This window comes from Xenopus laevis, chromosome 6S (assembly GCF_017654675.1).
Source record: "Xenopus laevis strain J_2021 chromosome 6S, Xenopus_laevis_v10.1, whole genome shotgun sequence".
In the NCBI taxonomy this organism is placed as follows: domain Eukaryota; kingdom Metazoa; phylum Chordata; class Amphibia; order Anura; family Pipidae; genus Xenopus; species Xenopus laevis.
This window is the reverse complement of record NC_054382.1, coordinates 21,278,915-21,302,838: the sequence shown is the minus strand read 5'-3', so window position 1 is coordinate 21,302,838 and position 23,924 is coordinate 21,278,915. Positions and strand designations below refer to the sequence as shown.

At 37.7% G+C, this 23,924-nt stretch overlaps 1 protein-coding gene across 1 annotated transcript in view; it reads left to right on the top strand.

Moving 5' to 3' along the window:
• Positions 1 to 23,924, top strand: part of LOC108719870 (macrophage mannose receptor 1) — a 61,030-nt gene that overhangs the window by 26,718 nt on the left and 10,388 nt on the right. The window contains exons 9-23 of the mRNA XM_018269123.2: positions 1,107 to 1,220; positions 3,096 to 3,211; positions 7,040 to 7,188; positions 7,444 to 7,643; positions 9,248 to 9,375; positions 9,556 to 9,643; positions 10,887 to 11,031; positions 13,037 to 13,078; positions 13,944 to 14,107; positions 14,666 to 14,733; positions 16,515 to 16,615; positions 19,289 to 19,431; positions 19,998 to 20,112; positions 20,310 to 20,476; positions 21,597 to 21,699. Of these exons, the coding sequence (XP_018124612.1) occupies positions 1,107 to 1,220; positions 3,096 to 3,211; positions 7,040 to 7,188; positions 7,444 to 7,643; positions 9,248 to 9,375; positions 9,556 to 9,643; positions 10,887 to 11,031; positions 13,037 to 13,078; positions 13,944 to 14,107; positions 14,666 to 14,733; positions 16,515 to 16,615; positions 19,289 to 19,431; positions 19,998 to 20,112; positions 20,310 to 20,476; positions 21,597 to 21,699 (1,843 nt within the window). The remainder of the gene's footprint in view (positions 1 to 1,106; positions 1,221 to 3,095; positions 3,212 to 7,039; positions 7,189 to 7,443; positions 7,644 to 9,247; positions 9,376 to 9,555; positions 9,644 to 10,886; positions 11,032 to 13,036; positions 13,079 to 13,943; positions 14,108 to 14,665; positions 14,734 to 16,514; positions 16,616 to 19,288; positions 19,432 to 19,997; positions 20,113 to 20,309; positions 20,477 to 21,596; positions 21,700 to 23,924) is intronic.

Sequence of the window (23,924 nt, the reverse complement as noted above, 5' to 3'; positions counted from 1 at the left end):
TTAGTAGAAAGTGACTCCACAATGCCCGCAGTACTGCTTTAATATAACTCCTTACATATAAATAAATGCTTCTCCCTTCTCAACCATATTAAAGTAGACATCTTCAGTGGTAAAAAGATATATAAGCTATAGATCCAAGATTAGATATGTGGTAAGCGGCTTATTGGTCATTTGTAGTGATGGGCGAATTTGCGCCGTTTCACTGAAAAATTTGCAAATTTCCTGCGAAACGGCGAAAAATTCATGAAACTGCACCGGCGTCTTGTTTTTGATGCCGGCGTCCATTTTTTAAGCCGGTGTCTGTTTTTTTGACGCCAGCGTCCGTTTTTGACGCCGGCATCCGTTTTTTTGGTCATCGCTGACAATTTTTTTTGACGCCGGTGAATTTTCACCAGCAAATTTTCGCGCCCGTTTCACAAATTTATTGGTCGGCCTGGCGAATAAAACCGCCCATCATTAGTCATTTATCATTGTAACTCCAACTTCTATATTGGAGCAAAGAGTAGTCTGATGGGGCAGTAGTCTCATGGGGCATTTAGCAAGAAAGCAGAAAGATGCTTCTTGGGGCAACCAAGCAGCTGAGCAACTGTTTAGAGCAGAGCCCTGGAAATACCATGAACAAAACAACAAACATTATCTTAATGGCAGCAAATCAGGTCAGCAACCAATCTACCAATCATCAGCCCCAATCTACCTTGCCAAGTAGCCTTGGTCATCGTGCTCTCACATATAATCTACATTAAGGGTGTTGACTTACTAATACAGGTACTAAATTTCACCAATGCACTTGCCAATAAGATCTTTGTAGTAGACTATAATTCATTGTGGATTGTTTGTAGTTGTCAACTATATTATAATTTAACTTGTAGGCAAGTAAACAGGCCCCATGGCTCTAACACAGTTTCTGCAAGTATTAACAACTCTCATATCATCATGACTTTGTGCCAACACTTATTACAGCAACTGATGTCATATACTGCTTGTCAAATCACGGGCAACAATAAATGCTGTAGTACTTACCTATCTCAACTTTTTTTTAGTAATAATGCTTTGGTTACCAATGTTAGCCTGTTATGTTTGTTGTCCCTTTCCTTCTGTATATCTAGAGTGGACATTGGTCAGATGACATGTGTGAAATGAAATTTCAGTATATCTGTAAAAGAAAACCATTGCCTTTTGAACTTGAACAAGTGGATCTCGCTGATAAAGGATGTAGTAAGGTATTGTAACTCCTTATTGTACTGGTGTCCTGTGTCTTTAAACATGCAACTGACTACTGATCTAATCCCAAAATAGTTTCATGTTGAACTTGTTGAATAGGCAAAGTAGGTAGTGCAGAGCAGCGGAGTACAGAATGCCTAACTGTTGTAGCTCCTGTCACCCAAGTACCCTTTAAAAGGCTTTGTGAAACCACCACTAGGGATGTCGCGGACTGTTCGCCCGCTAACTAATTCGCGCAAACATCGGCTGTTCGCGTCCGCCGAATGTTCGCGAACGTCGCGCGACGTTCGCCAATTTGGGTTCGCCTTAGCTGGCGCTTATTTTTGCCCTCTCACCCCAGACCAGCAGATACATGGCAGCCAATCAGGAAGCTCTCCCTCCTGGACCACCCCCACACCCCCTGGACCACTCCCCTTCCATATATAAACTGAAGCCCTGCAGCGTTTTTTCATTCTGCCTGAGTGTGCTTGGAAGAGCTAGTGTAGGGAGAGAGCTGTTTAGTGATTTGAGGGACAGTTGATAGTAACTTTGCTGGCTAGTAATCTACTTGATACTGCTCTGTATTGTAGGGACAGAACTCTGCAGGGATTTGAGGGACAGTGAGTTTAGGTTAGTTAGCTTTGCTGACTAGTAATCTACCTTCTACTGCAGTGCTCTGTATGTAGCTGCTGTGGGCACTGCTTCTGATCTCATCTGCTGACTGCTGTAATAACCCAATAGTCCTTGTAAGGACTGCTTTTATTTTCTTTTTTTACTTTGCTACTATAAGAGCCCAGTGCTATTAGTCTAGCTGTGTTGGAGTGGGGAGTGGAACTGGTGTGCTGCTCCTAGTAGTTCAGCACCAACCAGAGTAATTTTTTTTTTTTAATATATATATATATATATATTTTTTTTTTTTACTTATCTTACTGTTCGTTAACGTGTCCAGTGCTGTTTGCTGTTCTTCATAGTAGTGCACCAATAGTAGTGCACTTGCAGGCATTGTTTGCCCAGTGTGTTCTTCAAACAACTGCCACCTAGCTGTGTGAGCTTGTTCACATTCTGTCTAAATATCAATAATAATACCGTCTCCAGAAACACCACCTGAGTGACGTTTTTCAAGCAGCAATAATATATTCCGTATCCACTGCTGTAGTGTATACGTTGACCTTGCAGGCATTGTTTGCCCAGTGTGTTCTTCAAACAACTGCCACCTAGCTGTGTGAGCTTTTTCACATTCTGTCTAAATATCAATAATAATACCGTCTCCAGAAACACCACCTGAGTGACGTTTTTCAAGCAGCAATAATATATTCCGTATCCACTACTGTATACGTTGGCCTTGCAGGCATTGTTTGCCCAGTCTTTATCAAGTGCCACCTAGCTGTGTGAGCTTTTTCACATTCCGTGTCCAGAAACATCACCTGAGTGACGTAGTGTGATTTCTGCCCTTTACAGCACAAAACGCAGCGCTGTGTCAACAATGTATTTTTCAGATACATTTTTGCCCTTGATCCCCCTCTGGCATGCCACTGTCCAGGTCGTTGCATCCTTTAAACAACTTTAAAATCATTTTTCTGGCCAGAAATGTCTTTTCTAGCTTTTAAAATTCGCCTTCCCATTGAAGTCTATGGGGTTCGCGACGTTCGCGAACCGTTCACATTTTTTCCGCCGTTCGCTAAATCCCTAACCACCACCTATAATTTAATGGTAGGGGGCTGGGCTACCTGGGTCCTTATTAGTTCCTTTATTTACCCACCCGGGCAAGTGTCCCAGTCAGTTACCATGTTTTATACTTAAATCACAAATCATTTTATGGAAACATAAAATGTGTAGCACAAATATGACAGCTGAGTTGTTTGAAGTATTATTTTTCCATGTTTTTGTGTTTGCAGGGTTGGAAAAGACATGGCTATTTTTGTTATCGTATAAGTGACACAACGGAAACGTTTGCAGAAGCTAATCAAACTTGTATTGGCCATCAAGGCTTCCTTGTAACTGTTGAAGACAGGTATTGTATAATATATATATAACTATTGTATATGGAAAACATCTTCTATGGACTACTTTATCCTTAAATCAGAATTATTCTATGTTTTCACTTATTTAGGGACATCCTTAATGGCACCAAATGTATGAACAGTGACTCATAACAATATTAAGCATAAAAACGACACAATAGTTAATTGGTCTCATAGGATGAAAGCTTTTCTTACATTTGTAAAAAAACACAGAACTATATTAATGGAACTAATTTGATTTCTAGATCAGGAGAAATTCTATATTTCTTTTTATTTCATTAGTTGAAGAGCAATATAATAAACCCACAATTGCATCATTATTTCTTTGTAGCGCATGTGCTCCTCAAAGTTGCTAATTCAAGAACAACGATGAAAAATTAATTTTATTAGTTTAAAGATTCAGTAAGGACTTTAATCACTGAGGAAAACTTCCCCAAAAAAAGCCAACACACATTTAGCATATTAGCTGGCTGCACGTTTCTAAAATTACCAGCAAGACTTTTGCTTTACTTAAAAGGCAGTTTGAATTTGTTTTGAAGATCAACACAGTAATAAAAGGTCTTATAAGCCACAGCAACTAGATATTTGGTTGCAAATAGGTGGCTAGAGTACCTGAGCTGGTGCTACATTTTTGTTATGTTATCCCTAATTTACTGATTGTGTTCAATCCATTAAGCAAATACATAAGATAACTCAAGACTGAAAATTTAAATATTTCGGCAAGTACAGACATTGTGTAACGGCCGGCACCCAATACCAGAACAAGTGCCAAGTACCCTGGTCTCGGCTCGGCTTCACCAGTAGTGTAACCACCGTTGGGCTTCGGGAGGAGCCCTCAGCTTACTTGGGTGCCACCTGGACTTAACGAGGGGTACAAGGCGAGATGTTCTGGCTGGCAAAGGGGCACGGCTGTTAGCAGAGTCTTTTTGGGTCGAAGCTCACGGTACAAAGGGTTATGCGGAATTGTAGTCAGGCAGGCTGGGTCGAGGCAGGCGGATAGCAAGGATCGTCAAACAGGCAAAGGGTCAAAACCGGTTAAAGGGTCAAAACAAGGGGTTAAACAGAAGCGTTGTCGAAAGCAGGCAAAGGTCAGGATCCAGAAGTTAGAATAGTCAAAATAGCTAGGCAGGGGTCAAAACAGGTTCAGAATATAACAGACAGATTAGCACAAGGCTCAGGAGCACCAGGAAATTCAATCCTTTCACGGGAAATGACAAACTGTGGGAATGCCCCTTTAATACTTTTAAATTTTGCGCCATTGCGCGCTGACGTCATTACGCCAGCGCGCATGCGCCTTTAAATCTGGAAGTGCGCATGCACGCGCGCACTAAGAGAAAGTCGGCACAAGAAGAGGAGTGGCGCGGCGCAGCGAGGGGGCGGCAGTCGTCCCTGCCGTCCCCCCACTAGACCACCAGGGTGACACTTCGTTACACATTGGTAGTGAATAGTGATGGCATGGATTTGCATTGAATTTCTGTTCTTTTGCTGGCTGCAAAAGTTTTCGCGGAAATTAGGGCGAAAATTCATCTGGGAAAAATACTGAGCGTCAAAAAAATTGCCACATGTCAATTGACACGTGCATAAATTTTATTGACACGCATCAAAATTATTCAGACGCCCATTGACAATGCATTTCATGAATTTTCATAGTTTCACATTTTTTTTTGTCGTTTCACAAAATATTCAGCGAAGCAAAAACAGGGCAGATTTGCACCATCACTAGTAGTGACACTTTGGCTGCACCTACTGCTGATTAAAATCACTTATTTTTCACACCCAGCCGAGGAAACTAGAGATACAGCAAGATGGTGCCATCTTTCATGCCCCTGGTGTCTCTTGCATTGACTTACTGCTGGAAAACCAGACTGGTCTGTGCATTTACCCAATCCAGGGTTTTAGAAAAAAAATTATTATTTCAAAGTAGAGGCACCACAACACAGGGTGAAAGTTGACCTACTTTAGTCATTAGAGAGGCAAGCTGAAAACCCCATCGTGTTTTTGGTGTTCATTGATTCTTTCTAATGGATAGGCTGAGTTGGCTGTTGAAAATGGTTTTGTAGTATTGTCTAAAGGATCAGCAGAAACATACTGATTCTTGTCAATAGCTCATTTTTGAATAGCAGAATAGTTATCAAGTTGTTCCATGAACACAGGGCATGGTGCTAATTGAAATTTTCAGATACAAATTGTCGAATTATTTTGCCGCAATGCAACATTTGTTTTTTTAGAATTCCAGCATCGGTTTGGCTGCCGAATAGTTAGCATTTGACACAACTGCATTTGATTCACCATAATGTGATCTAATTATCTTGCTGGCTTCTTTGAATCACGGAATTTATTTAGAAAATGGTTGCCATCACTACCAGTGTACCAATACTTTTGGCATTAATAACTGCATTAGTTTGCAATTTGCCATGGGTACCTTGGAATTGCCGCCACTTTCAAGGTGGAGTTATTTCCAGGGTTCACTTGTGTCAATGCATGTACTTTCAGAGGATGCAGAGCAGGCTCAATGGGAGCATTAGTGCTCCTGCAAATATGGCTCAAAACATTTTATGCTCACAACTTTGGTTCTATTTTAAGTGCGTTTAGTGTTTTTTGTTCTAAATGAGCCCTAAGGTTGGTGATTTTGGTTATCTAGATTAATATAAATCCTTGTAGCCTTCTCAAGTATTTTTTATGATACACCATATTTTGACAAAGTACTTATTGCTAAGGCCATCTCTGCAAAAGTATTTACATGTAGAAAAAACTTTTGTAGAAGTTTTGGCCTTCTTTCCACTGACTACACCATAGAGGCACTAAGTAAAAAGCAGAGACATGTTGCAAAACATCTGTAGCAAATATGATATGATCTGAAAAACTCTTCACTTTCTTAAGGGTTTGTTGTCTTAGACCTTGGCGTTTAGAGGATGTCACAAAGCATCCGCAGTACTGTGCTGCTAAACTTTTATTCCAAAATACAAGACGGTCGTGTATATGGGAATAAAAGTTTTGCAGCACAGTACTGCGGATGCTTTGTGGCCTCCTTCATACAATGTGTATTGTTGAATCTTTTGGTCTTTATGGTGTGACCCAATTAAGAAGATGAGCCCACTTAATAATAGTTAATAGTGATGGGCGAATTTGCAGCGTTTCGCTTCGCCAAAAATTTTTCGAATTTCGCGAGAATTTCACGAAATGGCAAAAAATTAGCGAAGCGGTGCTGGCATCTCGTTTTTGACTCTGGCGTCCGTTTTCAATGCCGGCATCCGTTTTTCCCCGGAATTTTTTGACGCCGGCGAATTTTCGCGGGCGTTTCATGAATTTTTTCGCCGGCAGTGAATCGTGCAAAATTCGCTGTGAATTCGCGCCTGGCGAATAAATTCGCCCATTACTAATAGTTAAGGGAAGCACTGGGAAAATTGCATAGGATTGATTTAGAGGATGTGTTTTACTTTATGAAACAAACATGGATAATAACACTGACCCTTAATATCTTTGTACCTCGAAGTGTACTACTGAGTCCCACTATACTGACATTTTATGGTAAAAATGCTGCCAATTGAGAAAAAAAAATCTCTATTTGTGTTAATTCAGTGTTTTTTTTTCCAAGTTCAAAAAATTTCAAAATTAAAAATTCAGTAGATTATTATCCTCTATATGTTTTAATTGCTATTCTCAGTCTCTGTTAAATAAAGTAAATGTTTACACCTTGCTTATTATATCATAAATGAAAACAATTAAGAACATTTTCACACTTGCACTCCAGCAGTGGAGAAGATAATCAAAATATATTATATATATTATAAAATACTTTAAATTTCTTCTTTTGGAAGGTTTGAACAAGCTTATCTCACAAGTCTAATAGGGCTGAGGCCTGAAAAGCAATTTTGGACAGGACTTACAGACATAGAGGAAAGAGGAGTCTATAAGTGGACTAATGGAGAAAATGTTTTATTTACACACTGGAATTCTGAGATGCCTGGTAAGAAAAAAAAAATGTATTGTTAAATATACAAAGTCGACTTTGTCCTGTTCAATTTCCGTGTATTATATATATTTGATGACATATGTTGAAGAAATATAGACTTTTCCATCCTAGGGGCTGCTGTTAGTGTAACTCACAAGCTGAATGATATTGATGACATTGGAAGGGATGGCACTGAGATACATCCCCTCTTCATTCCATATTAAATATATATATATAAATATAACTTATTTTATTTTTAAAAATGTGAAGGTAGAAGACAAGGCTGTGTTGTCATGAGAACTGGAAACAAAGGGGGATTATGGGATGTTATAAACTGTGAAGAGAAAGCAAAATTTGTCTGCAAACAGATGGCAGAAGGAGTAACGCCGCCTCCAATTCCGACAACAACAGCAGAACCCAAGTGCCCAACTGACTGGAAGACATCTAGTGAAATTGGCTCATGTTATAAAGTAAGCTTTACCTCAATAACCACAGGTTCGCCAAAAAATTAGCGAAACGGCGCCTGCGTCTCATTTTTGGACGGCGGTGTCCGTTTCATGACTTCGGTCTTTTCGCCGCTTCAGGACTTAAATTTCGGCTGTTTTCTTCATTCGGGTCTGTTCGCAGCTTTGGGACTTCAGCTATTTTTGTGACTTCGGGTCTTTTCGTCACTTCCGGAGTTCGGCTTCGGCTGTTTTCGTGGCTTCGGGTCCTTCAGCTGTTCTTGGCACTTCCGCATTTCGGCTGTTCGGCTGGCCGCACGCACGGCTTCGGCGCTCGCAAGGGGGGCCCGGCACTTTTCAAAACTGTAGCACTGTCGGGCCCCCCCTTCATGCCCGGCCCGGGACACCTGCCCCCCCCCTGATGGCGGCCCTGTATATATATATATATCTATATCTATCTATATATATATATACGCCGATAAACGCTCGAACTCTAATCCAGTCTTAGGTTTACTGTGGGTGCTGGGTCAAAAATTCAAGCATGTAGCAATTAGACAGGGACCCACACTCCAATGTTCAGTGAAGAAAATTAATATTTATTAATACTTGTGCATCCAAAGTTTCGGCCCATGTCTGGGCCTTTATCAAGGATATATAGATATATAGATATATATAATTATATATATACAGTATATATATATATATATATATATATATATATCAAACCTTCTCAACAAACCGCACTCCAAGGACTTTGAATGGTGTCAAAAAAATGCCTTTATTTCAACGTTTCGGCTCTCACTCGTGAGCCGTCTTCAGGAAAGTGGCCACTTTCCTGAAGACGGCTCACGAGTGAGAGCCGAAACGTTGAAATAAAGGCATTTTTTTGACACCATTCAAAGTCCTTGGAGTGCGGTTTGTTGAGAAGGTTTGATAGTGATATTTTTACCTGCACCCAGGCGGATGTTTATTGGAAGAGAGTGCACCTGACTAGGACTGCTATATATATATATATATATATATATATATATATATATATATATATATATATATATACATACAGTATATAATTCTTCACATAGAACCACACTCCAAATTTTTTGTGAATCATTTCACCTTTATTGGTTACAAAGGATATATTGTATACAGTATACATACATACATATATATATATATACAATATATATATATATATATCACAAGTCAAGATGCTTAATATACACATATATGGTGTGTTCTAATAGTTTTAATAATGGTCGGTCTATAATTAACATCAACACAATTAATAGGTCTCAATACATTTTTTACCATTTTTTTGTTGTTGTAAAGAACAGTGCATTCACCCCCCATGTAAAACAAAATCTTCTTTATTTATAATCCCTTTATAAAGTCCATTAAAGTCCAGTAGGTTTGGTGAAAAAAATGAGAATTGCTGCAGTAATAACTGGCTTTTCTTTCTTACTCCATTGAATTGAAATGCCACTCAGTGGGTCCTATCAGAAACATCAAAACACTACCATTTTATGAAGTATGGATTATAGTCTTTAGATTTATTAACTAAATGTTTAGATGAAGAAACTTAAATAGACAATCCCAGCTTTTAAGAAGCCATATTCCCTTTGCATCACCAGCATTTTTCTAGAGGAGATGAAGAAAAGAAATCCTGGTTTGAAGCCAGAAATTTTTGCAAAGTAATAGGAGGTGACTTGCTCAGCATCAACAGCAAAGAAGAAGAAACAATACTTTCACAAATGCTTTTGTAAGTGTTTTGTTTTTTTCACATTTACACATTCTGTTTTTACCTGTTTTTGTTGTCCATCGTTTTTCTTTTATCTGTAACTTCTGACAGACAGCATGAATATATAAGAAGGCAATGGCAAATCTCAATATAAAAGAAAAATTAATATGCAATTTAAGATGCTGTCTCATTTCTCCAAAGGAATTACATGGATTATAACCAGATGTTCTGGATAGGACTCCAAACATCAGATCCAGAAGAAGGCTTTAAATGGGTAGATGGCTCAGCAGTGAGTATGTTTATTTTTAAGGCTAAAGGCAGTCTCGTAACTACCGGGGGAGCAGGGGGTGCAATTGGCCCAGGGCCCGCACCCCCTCAGGGCCCCACGGCAGCTCGCGCGCCACTGAGTTCTTCAGTAATTGCGGCCGTTTCCAGGTGTACGGTGGGGGGGGGCAGAGGCCCGGCTGCACGTCCCGCGCCAGGGCCCGCCCCCTCTAGTTACGTTACTGGCTAAAGGCATTGATATTACAGACAAATACAGATCCACAAAATAGACAAATAGACAAATACAGATCCTCTGCACTCAACTCATTATCAATATCTAAAGAACAATTCAACCCCTTATTAATAAAAAAAAACCCTGGCCACTACTGGGATCACCTGACTATAGGTGGGAAGGGTGGGAGCTACAACATGGAGCTGGTCACTGCACCTGTATAAACTATAACAAACAAGGGAAAGTTGTGCTCACCAATTTTCTAACCATTAGGCAGGGGTGCAATGAGGCTGTGACCAAAAAACTAATACAAACAAATACAAAAGGTCCTCTGCACTCAACCCATCAATATATTTAAGACATTGAGACATTTTGTGCCTTAAGCTACTAAAAATGCCTTACCCTTTAAACAAAGCAGGGATTGTTTGTCGATATATTGCAATGTATTTAAGCCAGTCCATATTTCAAATATTCTCCATTAGACAAGGGAAACATGTTTTATAATACTTTTCCTTCCCATCTGTAGGCCTCTTTGGGTCAGGCCACGTGTTGCAGTATTTATAGGGCAGTAAAATGGAAAAGTGTGGCCATTAAAGACACATAAGATCTATAAGACTACATGAGAACTGACATACTTCAAATAATAGCAGTTCTGGGACCATCCATTCTTCTGTTGCTGTTGCCATTTGTTCTTTGGTGTTAGTATTCCGATAATCTGGTCTCCAGGTATAAGGACAAGCCGTTGCCAAGGCAGAGGGAGAACAAGAAGTTACCATTAGCAAATAAACTAAAGGCTCATATTTACACAGCAATAGAAGCTGAATTTGTGCACTATTCCAACATGGAGAAAAGCTTTAACTAAAGCATGAGTACCACATACTCCCCTTTACTAGAAATTGTTTTCAGTATTTTATTTATTAACATGTATTTATATAGCGCCAACATATTTTGCAGCGCTGATGTAATGAATATTCAAAAAAATGTTTGCCTTGAATTAGAATAAATACATTTACGTCTAACCTATGCTTTATGTTAGTTGTCTTATGAAAACTGGGCATATGGGGAACCCAACAATTACCAAGGCATAGAGTTCTGCGGAGAATTGCACATTAATTTTCGTTTGTCATGGAACGACGGGCATTGCGAAAACTCTGCAGACTGGATTTGTGAGCTCAAAAAAGGTATTGTGCCATATTTCAGACACTTCAGGGGTTATTTACTAAACTCAGGGCTTTTTGGGGCAAAACTTACATTTTTTTTTAAACTCAAATCTTTCGAGATTTATTGAAGCCCGATACAGCAAAGCCCGAATCTGAAAATCCGGCATCTCAGACCTGCCAAGGTTGTATATAAGTCAGTGGCAGAGGCCCCTATCTTATTTTAAAGTTTCTGTGGTCTGTGCTGGAATAAACCCAAAAATCAGACCTTTTCGGTCTTGTCGGGCAAAAATCTTTGGGCTTTTCACAAAAACACCTGTCTTTTGTTCGATTATATTGAGTTTTTACCCAAACCAATTAAACCGTGCTTGTTTTTATAATAAATAAGGTGGATTCTAGTTTGGTTCGACTTTTTTTTTTAAAAAAATCTGAAAAATTAGGATTTTGATATAATTAGACTTTTCAATACTACAAAGGGGCTGATTCATTAAGGGTCGAATATCGAATATTTGTAGTACGGAATGGCAGCTGGAAGTAGAACATACTAGGAAAATGGAAGAAATAACACATATTATTCACAATAAGAGTAACATATACTGGGATATTTGGGGTCCTTGGATCAGGTATTTAAATAACCCGAGTTAAAAGTGGGATGTTAACTAGAGAGACCCCTCAGCAGCATAGATAGGAACACACCAGGGATTGGATAAGGAAGGCAGGCAAAATAATTAAAGTAGCAACCGGTTCTAGCAACCCTATAGGCCGGAGATATGGTCGGAGGGTGAGGTAGTGGAGTCCAGATGTACCCAGTGACGCGACAGCCAGGGCCCGATATACCACTATATACTCTTTTATATCTTTACTTTATTCTATTCTTTTCTTTTTCTTTCTCCTTATTTATTTGTTTATCTAATTTTTGTATGTGGTATTGTAATGTATTTGAAAAAACTTGTTAAAATAAATAATAAAAAAAAAAAAAAAAAAAGGGTCGAATATCGAGGGTTAATTAACCCTCGATATTCGACTAGGAATTTAAATCCTTCAACTTCGAATATCGAAGTCGAAGGATTTAGCGCAAATTCTGCGATCGTACGATCGAAGGATTATTCCTTCGATCGAACGATTAAATCCTTCGAATCGAACGATTCGAAGGATTTTAATCCAACGATCGAAGGAATATCCTTCGGTCAAAAAAACTTAGGAAAGCCTATGGGGACCTTCCCCATAGGCTAACATTGACTTCGGTAGCTTTTAGCTGTCGAACTAGGGGGTCGAAGTTTTTTTTAAAGAGACAGTACTTCGACTATCGAATGGTCGAATAGTCGAACGATTTTTAGTTTGAATCCTTCGATTCGAAGTCGTAGTCGAAGGTCGAAGTAGCCCATTCGAAATTCGAAATTTTTTTACTTCGAATCCTTCACTCGAATTTAGTGAATCGGCCCCATACAGTAGTTGCTTTTTTAAAGAAAAAACATTATTTATCTTTAACTTTATTTTACTTTTAAAAAGCTATAACCACTTGTCTGCATTTTTTCTGACAAATTATTATGCTATAATATTGTGATGTAAGAGAACAAAGGCAACTCAGACCACGGACTCTAATTTTAGGCGAGGCTACAATCAGGCCCATGTAGAGTATAGACTTCTATGTAAAAGTAAAAACAAATGAAATACAGGTATGGGACCTGTTATCCAGAATGCTCAGGACCTGGGGTTTTCTCGATAATGGACCTTTCCATAATTTGGATCTTTATACCTTAAGTCTACTAGAAATCAAGTAAACATTAAATAAACCCAATAGGCTGGTTTTGCTTCCAATAAAGTTTAACTATATCTTAGTTTGGATCAAGTACAAGAAAAAAAAGGAAATCGTTTTTAAAAATTTGGATTATTTGGAGATGACCTTTTCCGTAATTTGGAGATTTCTAGAGAACAGGTTTCCGGATAATGGATCCCATACCTGTATATATGTTTAATGGACATGGAATGTAACAACATTCTTGTTTCAATCTCCATATTTTATTTTAAGGTGCACCTTTAAACCCTGAACCAACAAAATCTGCTATTCCAGGTAAGTGTATAATTTTACTCTTTTATAAAGTTGGAAGCAATATTTTCGAAAGCTGTGATCATTTGTAAAGTATTTTCCTGCAATGACTACAAAAGTATAAAGCTGCTTTGTAATTAACCTTTATACAATACATATACAGTATATGGGAATGGCTCACTGTTTGAGAAATGCAGAGACATCAACTACACCAATGTCAGAAGGACGATAATGTTTCACTCCACCAAGCATTCATTTTACAGAATTTTAGGATAATTATTAGTCTCATGATATGGGGTTAGTTGACATCTTTGCTACTGTGAACACAAATCTAGGGGGTTATTTATCAAGGTGGTCCGACTTTATCTCAGTCTTTCTAATATCAAACTTTGAGCAACTCTGAATTCCCGAATGGACCTTATTTATGAAGAAAAAAGCCTGAAAAAATAGGGTCGGGCAAACTTCTGAGCTTTCCCTGAAAACTCCGAATTTTTCAGAGTTTTCCGGAAAACAGCAATTTTTTCTGAGTTTCTTTTTTTTGAGTTTTTTGCTCTGAAACCCCGAAATCATCATATATCGGTATGGACATCAGCGCAGACACTGGGACCTTCCCCATTGACTTATACAGGACCTTGAGAGCTTTTAGATGCCGGGGTTTCAGATTCAGAGTTTTTAGATCATAGGACTTTATTAAATCTCAAAAAATTCTTAGGTTTTTTTTTTGCTCCAAAAACTGCGATTTATTCGAGGTTCGGACATTCGGAGCTTAATAAATAACCCCCCCCCCCAGTGTTACGAGTGCACAAAGACACAGCGACCAACAAATATATGACAATAAATGCAGTATATGACACTGGATGTTATTAAATATGGGTCTTTTTAATCATAGAGTATGAATTGACAAGTGATGGTTGGATTATAAGTGAAGACACCCAGTATTTTATCAGTACGGAGGTTGTGGCCATGGATAAAGCAAGGGAGTTTTGTAAGAAAAATTTTGGTGATCTTGTTGTCATTAATGATGAGACGGAAAGACGATTTCTGTGGAAATATGTAAGTAACAAGTGATGAAAGGGGATCTTATTTTGTAAATATTTTATTATACTATATTTGTAGTTTCTTAGGCATGAACACATTAAACAGCTTAATAAATTAGTCCCTATACATGCTGGTTCAGCAGGAACAGCAAAGCTTGGTTTCTACCATTGTATTCAATTAGTAACGTTAAAGGAGGGGGTTTAAGGCATTACTGAAGAATATATATATATATACACACACACACACACACACACACACACACACACACACACACACACACACACACACACACACACACACACACACACACACACACACACACACACACACACACACACACACACACACACACACACACACACACACACACACACACACACACACACACACACACACACACACACACTATATAAAGACAACTATATTGATCATTTCATTTTACTGTCTCATAACTGATTTAGCAGAAAAAGGAGATGAAAATACCATTACAATGAAATATAATTTATTTTCTATATGGTTTATTTGAGTAAAATGTGTAGTGAAATTAAGAGTTTTTTTTTATTTCTCTTTAAGATATTAAAAAATGGAAAGGAAAGTGCATATTTGATTGGATTAACTCTAGGACTCGACAGAGAATTTAGGTAGGTGTGCTGTTCGTTAATTCCAGAATTTTATCACAAATTTCGCTATGGCAGTTGAAATTATCAACATGATCAATTACATATAAACCTTTCTACCTTGCTGCTCCTCACTGCTGGAATTCGATCCCTAAATTTCACTGTAAGGAACACTCTCTAAACCCCTTCTGAATCCTACATTTTTGGAGTACTAAAACACTATCTGTCCAGTCTTGGAATATTTTGACCTCTACCCACTTAGACTGTAAGTTCTAGGGGACAGGACCTCATTTCTACTATGCCTTTAAAGGAGAAGGAAAGCTACCGAAGCAGTTTATTTCCACTAGATTACCACAAAAGTGCAAGCTATAACACTATATTTATTCTGCAGAATGCTTTATCATACCTGAGTAAACAGCTCTAAAAGCTCTCGCTGTTTGTTTAGGATATCAGCTGCCATATTGCCTGAGTCTCTTCCTGCTCACTCATAGCTCTGGGCTCAGATTACAGTAGCGAATAGAAAATAGGAGGTGGAGAGGGAGAGAGGAGCAAACTGAGCATGCTCAAACCCTGCCCTGGAGGTTTATGCTTAAAACAGGAAGTCTAATACTGAAGCCCATGTGTAAACAACAGAAGGAAAGAAATGCTGTGATTCTTTTGACAGAGGACTCAGAGCAGCATTACTTTGAGGGTTTACTGGTGTATTTATATAGACCTTTCAGATAAAGCTTACTTAATTTTAGCCTTTCCTTCTCCTTTATAACATAGCACATAATTGCTGTCTAGTTATACTTATTTATATACTATTATCTATTATAATGTTGTCTTCCATGTGTTTAATTTTCTATACTGTAGAATTGTACAGTGCTGAGTATTCTAGCTCTTTATAAATAAAATTATACATTAAGTTGCACTGAGTAAAAGTAAATTAGCTCCTGGCATTGTTTGATAAAATTAGTAAACGGAGGGAGCAGGGCTAACAGGTAACTAAGCTGGAACTTGAGCAGTGGCTTAAGCACAAAGTACGCCTGTATAGAACACATCATAGGGCTCAATTACAAATCTAGCTGCAATATAAAGGCATCAGACACTGTTGGGCTGATCATAAATCCGTGTGCACCCACAATTATGCAGGATTATGGGTAAAGAAAAAGGCGAGTAATTCCCATAAAAAAAAAGGTACTGAAACTGAAGTGTGTGATGAGTTTTGTCTTCACACCAATCTTGATGATTAAAAATTAGTGGTGAGCACAACTTTCCCTTGTTTGTTTTATATATATATATATATATATATATATATATATACAAACAAGGGAAAGTTGTTCTCACCACTAATTTTTAAAACCATTAGGCTGGGGGTGCAATGAGGCTGTGACCACAAAATACATATAGTCAAATACAAGAGTCCTCTGCACTCAACCCATTATCAATATATTTAAGACAGAAACATTTTGTGCATACTGCTACTAAAAAATGCCTTACCCTTTAAACAAAACAGGGATTGTTTGTCCATATATTGCAATATATATATAATACACAGAGCCATGAATATCCCCTAAAATAAAGGGATATTAGAAGTCACCATGGAGTTCCAAGACTTGTGCCATACCTATATGGTCATGGAACTCCTTCTAAAAATAAAGAATGAAAAAGCAGTCACAATATTTCTACTAAATGTAAGTAAGGAGTAAAATAACCCATGAAATGAAGACATTCAGCATTTTGTCTGTATCCTCACTGGAAATGCTGCCTGTTCTACAAGTCGTAAAGAGATTTCATTGGAGGTATTTCTTTCTTTTGTTCAGGTGGATGGATGGATCTGTTATGGACTTTGTAGCATGGGCAAGCTATGAACCCAACTTTGCAAATAATGATGAGAATTGTGTTGTAATGTACAAGAATATGGGTGAGTATTCTGATCTCTGGCTGCAGTGTCAACCATCATGATTCAGTGAAACTTACAATTGCATTATATATAAAGGGGACATAAAGGGTTGATGGAAACAATTGTCTTAATAGAACCAGAGTAACTAAATATTACATGTCTATTGTTACATCACTAAAATACCCTGTCACGGTTATATAACATTACTTTCTGCAGCACTTCCAGTTCAAAGCTCTTTCCAAAAGGACCAGGGCACAGGGCAGCCCATGCATTTATGATTTCTGAATCCCCTTGACAAAGGCTATTTGCCGAAACGTTGGGGTTATTCTCATTTTGGCAGGTGTATTCGCTCCTTGTAGTCTTCTTTTCTGCCTTGCTTGTACCTTAAGGGTGGTATGTATATTAGCATCATGTGAAATGTTTTTTGTTCTTGTTAAACATTATGCTTTTTGTTTGCTTGTTCTTTTTAACTAGTAAAACATATTTCAATCTTACCACCTGAGTCTAAAGATTCGTGTTTGAGTGTGCAGACCTGATTTTTTTTTCAGCCCATGCATTTAACCCAGCAGAGCATTAGGAGCAAGAGTGGCAAATTTTGCAAAGTTTGGTATCTGCAATTTTTTTCCGAAACTGCGGCAAAAGTCCACCCTGACACAAAAAAATTTGCCAAGACATAATTGTTGCCTAGACAAAAAAGTTGCCGAGACAAAATTGTCGCCAAGACAAAAAAGTTGCCATAAGAAAAAACGCCCTTTGACTTTAATGCATTTTGACATAAAAGTCGCTGAGAAAAAAGTTGCAACAAGAAAAACGCCCATTGACTTAAATGCATTTGGAATGAGATAAAATTGTTGCACACATAAAAAACTGTTGTACATAATAAAAATGTTGATGCCCATTCACGTCAATGCATTTTTTCTCATCACTAGTGGCTATACAGACCAGACTCAATAGTCTCAGTAGTTTATTGGACTATGTATGGTGGCAAACTGATGGCTTGTCTGACCAATATAAGTAACTATACAGTGGCCAGAAGTCTGTTTAGCAGGTTTAAATAACTGTTGGACAAGGACTATATCAGTACATTGATGTTGTCCTTTCACAGTGACCCTGCATAAACCCTTATGACAAATTGATTTTTTTTGGACTGGGGTCCAAATGAGTAGATTAGTAGTGATGGGCGAATTTATTTGCCAGGCCCAGAATTCGTAACAAATTTCCACGATTCGCCGCCATAAATAAATTTGCCGCAACGATTAACAGACGCCCATTGACTTTAATGGGCGCCAGCATCAACTTTGACGCTGACGCCCATCTTGATGGCGTTCCACAAGTTTGTAAGCAAATTTCACAAATTTCGGTGCAAAACGGGACAAATTCACCCATCACTACGGATTAGTCCAATTTCTGGTGTACCCTGTGAATATCCACTCCTTTGGCAACCTCGCTAAACAGAGAGAGCGGCATGATTTTCATGATGCTTCTGGCTTCCGAACACCCATTAATACACAATCTTTAATATTGACCACCACTGCACTTATACTTTGGGGCACATTTACTAAGCTCGAGTGAAAGATTCCAAGGAAAAAAAATGCAGAATTTCAAAGGTTTTTTTTGGGTACTTCGACCATCGAATAGGCTACTTCGACCGTTGACTACGACTTCGACTTCGAATAGAACAATTCGAACTAAAAATCATTTGACTATTCGACCATTTGATAGTCGACGTACTGTCTCTTTAAAAAAAACTTAGAATACCTACTTCTGCACTTTAAACCTACCGAGCTACAATGTTAGCCTATGGGGACCTTCCCATAAGCTTTCTAAGCTTTTTTGATTGAAGGAAAATCCTTTGATCGATGGATTAAAATCCTTCAAATCGTTCGATTCGAAGGATTTAATCGTTCGATCAAACGATTTTTCCTTCTAAGTATTTGCGGTAAATCCTTTGACTTCAATATTCGAAGTCGAAGGATTTTACTTCGATGGTCGAATATCGAGGGTTAATTAACCCTCGATATTCGACCCTTAGTAAATGTGCCCCTTTGTGTTCATCTGGAAGAGACTCCAACATATTGGATATCTCACACACCCATAAGTGACGAGAACTGTGGGAACTTTTAACATCTAACAAGTAACTTTTATATATGTATGAAGCATTGAAAGGATTTGAAAGGAGCGCTGTTTAACTCTCTCTTTTATCGATTCTATTACTGAGGTATATTGGTACATTATATATTTTGAGAGTATAAGCCAACCTGTTGTCTATAAAAGAGGGGAGCGCACTCACTTCTTAGAAAATTTAATATTGATCAGAGCTCAAAGATTGAGAAACGAGCTTGAGCTAGGAAAAAAGCCAAGATTTTAAAACATCATTAACCCTCTTTTACAATGTGTTGATTTTACATTTATCGCAAATACAACATGACTATTATGTATTATCAACTCTTTATATCCCCCCTTAATTTGAAAGTTAACTTTCCCTTTATTGTAAACAGATATCACATTCTATTTATATATTGCAATAGGCGTTTTATGTTTATTAACATCAACTATGCATAGGACAAGAAAATCTCCATTCATTGACTGGAAAAAATTATCCTAGATGTATATATATTTTATTAATTAACTCCAGTGTGTTGGAATTCCTATATTTTGGTGAACCCATTTTCTTTTTCCATGTTTCCCCTTAAGGCTTTTGGAATGACATCAGTTGTGGGTATCCCAATCCATATATTTGTGAAAGGAGAAACAGTTCTATTAATGTAACATTTGCCCCGACTCCACCTCCCCAAGAAGGAGGATGCCCTTCAGACTGGATGGCATTTGGGAAAAGGGTAATGAAGAATAACAAAGATTAAAATTGAAAGATAATCAATGCATTTGAAGATTATTATATAACTAAACTAGCTCCCTTGAACAATAATGATAATATTAAACATGTGCTCTCTTTTAAAGGAGAAGGAGGCATTTTATTGCCAATAGAGTAGCTGTAATAGTGCAAGCTAGAATGCTATATTTATTCTGTAGAATGTTTTACCATACCTGAGTAAAAAGCTCTAGAAACTCTCTGTTTGTTTAGAATAGGAGCTGCAGTATTAATGTGGTGTGACATCACTTCCTGCCTGAGTCTCTCCCTGCTCTGGGCTCAGATTACAGTAGAGAAGGGAGGGGGAGGGGGAAGAGGAGCAAACTGAGCATGCTCTTGCCCAGGGCAATGAGGTTTAAGCTGAAGGCAGGAAGTCTGATACAGAAGCCCATGTGTATACAATAGAAGGAAAGAAATGCAGTATTTCTTTTGACAGGGGACTCAGAGCAACATTACTTTGGGGGTTTACTGGTATATTTAGATGGACCTTTCTGATAAGGCTTACTTAGTTTTAACCTTTCCTTCTCCTTTAAGTGCTATAAAATATTTGGCAGAGAAAAGGGTGAAGTGACCGACTGGGACACGGCACGCACAGCATGCATGAAATTCAAAGGCAATCTTGCCACAGTGGAAAATGAATTAGTACAAGGTAAGTCTACTGAAAAATGGATTTTATGGACTGTTTGGTGAGGGAACCATTTTGCCAATGGTATAATGCTTAAAAATTGCTGCTGATTTGCACTTAATAATGGGGCATCTCATGGCAAATGAAAAGTTCATCCAATGTCCCATGCATAGAATCTTGCATGACTTTGTAATAACTATATAATGTACTCTCTGCTGTAGCTTTCCTGACCTACAGTTTAAAAGATCTAAACGTCGATGTCTGGATTGGAATGAATGATAAAAATGAAGAGCACCGGTTTCTTTGGACCGATGGAAGAGGAGTCTATTATACGAACTGGGCCAAAGGACACCCAACAGGGAGTCGTTTTTACTCATCTGATGATGCTGTGGGTACTTTGAGTCTTTTTCTTTCCAATAATAAAATATAGAGAAAAAACATCTTTAACTAAATATCAAAACATCTGCTAAACAAAAAGGGCAAATATATAGCATTACATTCTAAATCGGGAGTTTAACAGAGAGGAAAAAAAACTAGCATCACTTTTCCTTCAACATTTATTAAAATATTAAAAAGACAAAGGTGTATGGACAAGACATCCTCTGCACCCATTACCAATATATTAAGGACATTGAAACTTTTTGTGCCTTAAGCTGCTAAAATGCTTTACCCTTTGTCCATTTTATTGAATTATATTTTAAGGTGGCCATACACTATAAGATCCGCTCATTTGGCAAGGTCGCCAAATGAGCAGATCTTAACCCGATATGCCCACTAACGGCTGGGCGATATCGGATGAATCCGATTGTTCGGCATTACAATACTACGAATGGGCTCCTACGGTTCACAGGACCGCATCAACTAGCCGATGAGGTCCTGGATCGTACAAAAAAAAATCAAACTTGACAGATCGATATCTGGCTGATTTTTGGCCTGATATCGATCGGGACGACCGGTCGGGATCCCCCACACGGGCAGATAAGCTGCCGAATCAGTCTAAAGGACCAATATCGGCAGCTTTAATCTGCCCGTGTATGGCCACCTAAAGATGGCCAACTGCGTCAAAGTCATCCTTGATCTGGCCAGTCCTACACTCAACTTTAATCTACTGCTTTAGTATACTTCATGCTTTAAAATTCTACTGCTTCAGTATAACCTGATCCATAAATGGCTGCCCCCATGGAACACAGCAGCTTATTTATATAAACTATAGTAGAGTTTATGAAAGAAACACGCCACTTTTACCAGTACAGGTACATTATATTTTCATTACTTTAAAACACTTTCATTTTTTGTTGTTAATGTTCCTGTAAAATATAGATTCATTAGATAAGATACATCTGTAACTTTCTTTTTTTATCCAAATATCATCTAAACTTATATATTCACAACATATATATACTTTGCAAATGTTCTGATTGGTCTTAATTTTAAGTCTGTAAAAATAATCGATTTCAACCTTATGTTGTATATGTTTATATTTCTGTTCTCATTTTTTTATCTTATAGACTGATTGTGTTTCTGTAAAGCAAGGCCCTACTTTGGATGCAGGATCATGGTTTGAGGAAGACTGCTCTCTCAGCCGAGGATACATCTGTCAAATAGACAAGAGTATGATCAGTTTGTTAATTAAACCAGACACTACAGTAATCCTAAATGTACAGTTATTATATTGCACTTAAAGGGATACTGTCATGGGAAAAAAAATGTTTTTCAAAATGAATCAGTTAATAATGCTGCTCCAGCAGAATTCTGCACTGAAATCCATTTCTCAAAAGAGCAAACAGATTTTTTTATATTCAATTTTGAAATCTGACATGGGGCTGGACATATTGTCAATTTCCCAGCTGCCCCAAGTCATGTGACTTGTGCTCTGATAAACTTCAATCACTCTTTACTGCTGTACTGCAAGTTAGAGTGATATCACCCCCTCCCTTTTTCCCCCAGCAGCCAAACAAAAGAACAATGGGAAGGTAACCAGATAGCAGCTCCCTAACACAAGATAACAGCTGCCTGGTAGATCTAAGAACAACACTCAATAGTAAAAACCCATGTCCCACTGAGACACATTCAGTTACATTGAGAAGGAAAAACAGCAGCCTGCCAGAAAGCATTTCTCTCCTAAAGTGCAGGCACAAGTCACATGACTGGGGGCAGCTGGGAAATTGACAAAATGTCTAGCCGCATGTCAGATTTCAAAATTGAATATAAAAAAATCTGTTTGCTCTTTTGAGAAATGGATTTCAATGCAGAATTCTGCTGGAGTAGCACTATTAACTGATGTGTTTTGAAAAAAACATGTTTTCCGATGACAGGATCCCTTTAACTGTACTTTGATAAAAAGGGATCCCCCCATGCCTCTAGGCTAGAACAGTTGCCTAAAGGTATATTGCACCAGTACATCATTTACAGCTACAATCATGGAATCCTTCATATGGAAACTCATTAGCCAGAAAGCTCCAAATTACAAAAAAACCATCTCCCATAGACTCAATAGACTTAATCAGGTTACTCACAGGTTACTCACATTTTTTAAAATGATTTCCTTTCTCTGTAATAATAAAACAGTACCTTGTAATTTACCTCACCTAAGATATAATTCATATTTTTTGGATGGAAAACAATCCTATTAAGTTTATTTAAGGTTTTTATGATAACCTTAAGTTATGGTGATAGACAGTATGAAAATACCCCTTACCTAGAAAACCCCAGATCCCAAAGAATCTGGATTACAGATCATATACCTATAAAGGTGTGCCAAGAAATGCACTAGGTCCTAAAACTATCCAAAAATATTTTAAGTGCATATTTTTTACTCACGGTAGGGCAGTTCAGGATAAAACTATTCTTTTTCTCAAGACTCGTGTCAATGCCACAATTGTTTTATCTTTTATTCTGCTCTAAAAAAGATGTAGCATATATGGTGCACTTACTTATTTTTAGATCTATGCTAGATAGTTGACATTCCTGTGAAATGTAAATCATCATAAGTGGTCTCCCTATATGACAGTTGCTTTACTGTCACTTGACATTTGCTTACTAATGGTACTTTGTAGACCAATTCATTATAATGGTCAGATAACTTTTTTACTACACTATGATTGCATGGTATTAGAGATGCATGAATATCTCTTCTTGGGACCTCTGCAAATTCAACTTTCAATATCTTTGAACCTGATGCCTATTGTCCATATTGCACATGAACTGCATTAATTTAGGAGCAGATTTATCAAGGGTCGAATTGAAAATTACCATTTTGAATTTATTTTAGTTTAACTCATCCATGGAATAGTCTATGGAATAGTCCAAATTAGATTTGAGTTTAAAAAAAATTCTAAATTTATCGTGTGCTGTCCCTTTAATAATTCAAATTTGACTATTCATCTAAAACCTGCCGAATTGGTGTTTTAGCCTATGGAGTCATTTGGTGGAATTTTGAAAATCCAATTTTTTTAAAGAACATTTTTTGAAATTGGTGAAAAAATTCAAATCGAATTCCATTATAATTTGATTTGAGTTTCCAGGTCGATCCTTTTCACCCTGATTTAAAAAAATTCGAATTTTTTAATAAATTTTGATTGGTCATTTTTTTTCCAAATTTCAAGTTTATGGGAGTTTTTATAAACTCCCATAAACTCTAAATTTGACCCTTGATAACACTGTCCCTAAGGGGCATATTTATCAAGGGTCGAATTTCGAATTGAAAAAACTTCGAATTTGAATTCAAAAAGACCAGCCCAAATTAAGTCGAAGTTTTTTTTTTGGTCGAATAGGTTTGTTTTTGATCGAATTTGAATTTTACGAATCGAAGGAATAGCACATTCGATCAAATTAGA